The sequence below is a fragment of the Rhinoderma darwinii genome, chromosome 3, assembly GCF_050947455.1.
Source record: "Rhinoderma darwinii isolate aRhiDar2 chromosome 3, aRhiDar2.hap1, whole genome shotgun sequence".
NCBI lineage: Eukaryota > Metazoa > Chordata > Amphibia > Anura > Rhinodermatidae > Rhinoderma > Rhinoderma darwinii.
In genome coordinates this window covers 267531659-267537598 of record NC_134689.1, presented here as the reverse complement: position 1 = coordinate 267537598, position 5940 = coordinate 267531659, and the positions used below count along the sequence as shown (strand labels likewise).

At 38.2% G+C, this 5940-nt stretch overlaps 1 protein-coding gene across 1 annotated transcript; it reads right to left on the bottom strand.

The window, feature by feature from the left end:
• Positions 1-438: 438 nt before the first annotated feature.
• LOC142748073 (beta-1,3-galactosyl-O-glycosyl-glycoprotein beta-1,6-N-acetylglucosaminyltransferase 3-like) lies at positions 439-1839 on the bottom strand. The gene has a single exon (XM_075855197.1). The coding sequence runs from the start codon at positions 1771-1773 to the stop codon at positions 439-441; it is 1335 nt and encodes a 444-aa protein (XP_075711312.1). The 5' UTR covers positions 1774-1839.
• Between the last annotated feature and the right edge of the window lie 4101 nt (positions 1840-5940).

Below are 5940 nucleotides of genomic sequence, written 5' to 3'. Positions count from 1 at the left end.
TCCAAAAGAGGCGAGGGTGGCACAAAATGCTCAAAAGTTGCAATTTACCCCACAAATTGCAACTTTTGGGCCATTTGCAACTTCCTTAGAAAGTTAATAAATTCCCCCAATGTGTTCTCTCAGTAAATCCCTTCATTCACACAAACTGACAAGTTGGGTAGATTTGATTCAGGTAGAGTTGTTTAACAACAGAACCTTTCTGCGTCAGTTTCAGAAAAGCCTTCCATCTCCTCTGTTCTACTGAAATTGTTATTTCATAGCTCCAAATATTCACTGCCATTTTTACAAGCTTCTTTAAAACTGTTAATTTTGACCTAGAACTGGTAATATGCGTAATACATCACATATGGTGTAGATAAAAGAAATTAAAAAGAAAGTTAATAACAGTTAATAAGTGCAAAAGCTTCATTTAATAAATTATTATCACTACAGTTTAAATTACACAATTTTCCCATAGAACAACTTGGATCTCAGATATTCCTCCAAACACTGGATAGCATGGTCATCGACTCTTGGATCAAATTTATTAGCAAAGAAATGGTGTTGCTGGATCAACCAGTGCAAGTCCCCTGTTCCATATACACACACTTGTCTTCTGTGCTTTCCAGTGCATACAGAATAAGGAGCTCCATGTTCAATGTCTCCTTCTAGACTTTCCCACTTTACCAGTCTGGCCAATGCATTTAAGTCTGATATATCATTTTTTATGTGATTGGGCATAGATCCGGGCATCTCGGTAAGCCTTTGCATTGTAGCCCACACATATTCATCTGGACTATATGTGTCCTTAGCCCATTCTAAAAATTCTTTTGCTATGGGGTTTTCAAACACTGATTTCACAAAGTCTCTGGTGAGTAATACATAAGCACTGCCACTAAAAATTGGAATATTTAAGGGTGGTGGTTTTTTTTTTATTTTGGTCTGCAGTATATTATCCTTAGTTTCAAAGTGATATTCCCATCGTCTCTTCTTCTCTGAAGGGGGTCTCTCAGATTCCATGTTGTTTTTGCCATTCAAATTCTTTAATGCTTTGACAATTTCAGTATTTGTCTTTAAAGGGAAATCTGTTCCACAGGTGTTTATAAGATACTTCCAGTCAACAATGCTGTTCAACAAGTCCTCCATGCAATTTAGATCAGCTTGGACACGGGACCAAGAGGCATAGACCACAGACTCCCTTTTAGATGACAGAAATACATTTGGAAAACATAAAGATATGGCTTTCACTGCCTCATAAAAAGTTTCTGGAGTTTTCATGTCCACATGTATGCAATAAACATTCTGAGGCATGTAAATCGATCGTAGGAGCCTTTCAAACATCTCAATGTCATCATGAATGACCATGGAATAGGCAATGGGATAATTTCTTTCTTCTTCACTGAGACTAAACATGACATATTTTTTTTGTTTTTTAAACATTGTGCAGTCTTTGGTTCCTTCTAAATAGTCTTTCTCAGTGGTGACTACTCTTCTATTTTTAACAATCAAATTGTCGATCAAGGTCTTTCTTACCTCATCTGGGTCACCACTGATGATTCTGGAGCAGTTCTTTCTCCCAGTGGCTAAAATCTTTAAATCCTGGTAGTAAAGATTCCTGCAACGTTCACTCCTTAATTTACCATTTTGATTGATATAGTCCAGGTTACAGTCCAAAGAAATATATTTCACCACCATGGTAAAGAAGAATAAAATGCCTCCAAATATGAGAAATTGTTTTGTATTCAGTCTTCCTAGCTTTCTCTGTAATTTGTTGAGCATTTTCAGTAATTTCATAGGTGATAAAAAGCTAATGACTCCTTTCACTTACATTTCTTTGTCTACAACACATCCTTCAACTGCAATGACTTCAGTTAGTCTGCGTGCTTAGAGAGACAAGAAGCTTGTGAAATATGCATGACTGCCAAACTTACTTCATTGATAACGTAGCCAATGATTAAGCAGATTGAGTATACTGACTATTGTAATGGACTGGCAAATCCTGTTTAGTTAGTTTGTTTCCACCCTTTAACATGACATTATATACGCTGACTTTTCCTCAATAGAGAAGCGGCTTTCAATGCCAGATAAGAATGTGATATAGACATGACATTGCATTGTGTAATGTCCTCTACGTGACATGCAAAAATTCTTGTAGGTCTCTTGCAATATGCAAATAACAGTGACTTCCTTCATACATGTTTGTTTTGTTGTGTCTTTTTATATGGTTTGTAAAATTGGCTTGTCAAAAAAAACTCATGCATTTTTTTCAAGCTTGTCTTGAGTGTTTTTTTTATTATTATACATTTTTTACGTATATTATTCAGGTGTTCTTTTCCTCATAAAGGAGCCTATGGAAAAACACATGAAAAAAAACACCACACCTAGAGCATGCTGCACTTTAGAAAAAAACACTATGGACCTAAAAAATGCACCAAAAGGGAAGAAAAATGGCACAAACAAAAATGCACTGTTTCTAGGGCATTTAATATTTCCATATTGAATTACAGCTTACATCTGGGGTTCAGTGGGTGGAGTGACTCAATGATTAAAAGCCTTGTCTGTCAATAATGGAGTAGAACCTCCCAGTGGACTCAATCCCAGAATGAGCAAGTATTTATATGGCTAAATTAGAAGTTACACAGAATTTTTTCCCATAAAACTATATATCAATCTGCTCAGCTCCTCATGCTCCATAACATGCTGCCTGCAGATATCACACCATGTTTGATGTGACAGGTTCCCTTTAAGAATCTCTGAGTGAAGCATTGAAATCAGCTTTGAATTTAGAGTCAGCCCTACAATTTCTCCTCTTCTCCACTTTTCATTTGCTCAATATCTATAGTTCATGTCACCAACATGATAGATATCTTAGGGTGCTCATACACGGTGGAGTTTTTGCTGTGCGCTCCAAAACCACACTGCAAAAGCACATGCCACAGTACCACGACTTGCTGGGGTTTCTATGCTACACCTTTAGGCCTGGATCACACACAGGGCCGGCCATAGGGGTGTGCAAGCTGTGCGAGCGCACAGGGGGCTGCCCACTCCCAGCATGTAGGGGCCACCAAGGGGCTCTGCTCTACTCTGTGCTTTGCTCTTAGTTACACACACAGAGTAAATAAGAGCCAAGGAGCAAGAGAAAAGGAGGAAGCTCTGCCCACAGCCCAACCTGCAAGAAACCTGTGACCCTCTCAGCAAGGAGAGATGGTGATTGTCTATGTGTCTCTGTGTGAGTGTATATGTGTGTATACAGTGTGTCTCTGTATGTATATGTGTGTGTATACAGTATGTGTCTTGTGTGTGTGTATACAGTATGTTTATCTGTGTACATACAGTATGTGTCTAGGTGTGTATACAGTATGTGTCTCTGTCTGTATACAGTATGTGTCTGTGTGTATACAGTATGTGTCTGTGTGTATACAGTATGTGTCTGTGTGTATACAGTATGTGTCTCTGTGTTTATAAGTGTGTGCGTATACGGTATGTGTCTCTGTCTGTATACAGTATGTGTCTGTGTGTATACAGTATGTGTCTGTGTGTATACAGTATGTGTCTCTGTATTTATATGTGTGTATATACAGTTTGTGTCTCTGTGTGTATAGAGTATGTGTATCTGTGTGTATACAGTATGTGTCTCTGTGTATATACAGTATTTCTCTGTTTGTATACAGTATGTGTCTGTGTGTATACAGTATGTCTCTGTGTGTATATGTGTGTGTGTATACAGTATGTGTCTCTGTGTGTATACAGTATACTTTGCTGCCCCTTATATACACTGCTGTCTCTACCTATATACCCTGCTGCCCCTTATTTGCTCTGCTGACCCTTATACACCCTGCTGCCCCTTATATACTCTGCTGCCCCTTATATACCCTGCTGCCCCTTATATATATGCCTCTCTGTGTGTGTTTATATGTGTCTGTGGATATAGTTATCATCTACGACATTATCTGTACTCAGAGAGTTATCACTGTTTGTTATGAGAGGTATTACATGGGACTGCAGGTAACAATACTACATTATCTGTACTCAAAGAGTTATCACTGTGTATTATTACATAGTTACATAGTTACATAGTTACATAGTTAGTACGGTTGAAAAAAGACACATGTCCATCAAGTACAACCAAGGGACGGGAAAAGGGAAGGTAAAAATTTCTACACATAGGGGCTAATATTTTTTTGTTCTAGGAAATTATCTAAGCCTTTTTTAAAGCCATCTACTGACCCTGCTGTGACCAGCTCCTGCGATAGACTATTCCATAGATTCACAGTTCTCACAGTAAAGAAGGCTTGTCGCATCTGCAGGTTGAACCTTTTTTTCTCCAGATGGAGGGAGTGCCCCTCGTTTTTTGAGGGGGTTTTACATGGAACAGGATTTCACCATATTTTTGTATGTTCCATTCATATATTTATATAAGTTAATCATGTCCCCCCTTGGTCGTCTTTTTTCAAGGCTAAATATGTTTAATTCTTTTAATCTTTCCTCATAACTTAGATTCTCTATGCCCCTTATTAGCTTCGTTGCTCTTCTTTGTATTTTTTCCAACTCCAGGGCATCCTTTCTATGAACTTGAGCCCAGAACTGAACTGCATATTCTAGATTAATACACGACAATATCATGCTGGCCTTTGAAAGAGCTGATTGACACTGCATGCTGTTATTTAGTTTATGATCTACAAGTACACCCAGGCCCTTCTCAAAAAGTGACTCCCCCAGTGTAGCTCCCCCGAGGACATATGATGCATGCAGGCTGTTCATACCCAGATGCATAACTTTACATTTATCTACATTAAACTTAATTTGCCAACTGGATGCCCAAACACTTAGTTTGTTTAAATCCGCTTGCAATTCACGAACATCTTCCATAGACTGAACTATATTACATAGCTTGGTGTCATCTGAAAAATAGAAATAGTGCTATTAATCCCATCCTCTATACAATTAATAAATTAGTTGAATAATAGTGGACCCAGCACTGAACCCTGGGGTACACCACTTATAACCGGGGACCATTCAGAGTAGGAATCATTGACCACAACTCTCTGGATACGGTCCTTGAGCCAATTCTCAATCCAATTACAAACTATATTTTCTAAATCTATAGTGCTTAATTTACCCATTAGACGTCTATGAGGGACAGTGTCAAATGCCTTTGCAAAGTCCAAAAACACTATATCCACAGCGGCCCCTCTGTCTAGGCTTCTGCTCACCTCTTCATAAAAACAGATCAGGTTAGTTTGACAACTTCTGTCCTTAGTAAAACCGTGCTGGCTGTCACTTATAATACTATTTTTTGTCACATAATCCTATATATAGTCCCTCAATAGCCCCTCAAACTTTTTCCCCATGATGGATGTTAAGCTTACTGGTCTATAATTACCCGAGGAAGACCTAGAGCCCTTTTTGAAAATAGGCACCACATTTGCCCTGCACTAGTCCCTTGGCACTATACCAGTCACTAGAGAATCTCTGAATATTATGAAAAGGGGGACAGAAATAACTGAACTAAGCTCTTTAAGAACTCTAGGGTGTAACCCATCTGGTCCCGGGGCCTTGTGCACTTTTATTTTATTTAATTTAGCTTGGACCATCCAATTCAGTATATCAACTGATATATTAACAGCACTGGCAGTGGCTACATCAGCTGCTCTTTCTTCTGTTGTATATACAGAGCTAAAGAACAAATTTAGTAACTCTGCCTTCTCTTGATCCCCTGTGGTGACCAACTCCCCATTACCACTATCTAGGGTTCCTACATGTTCAGACCTTGGCTTTTTTGCATTTAAATACTTGAAGAATTTTTGGGGATTTGTTTTTGCTATCCTTGGCCACCTGCCTTTCATTTTGTATTTTTGCTAATTTTATTACATTTTTACAGATTTTTTTACGCTCATTATAATTTAAAAAGGCTACAGCTGTACCCTTAGATTTTTTTTTTTTTTTAAATGCCCTTTTTTT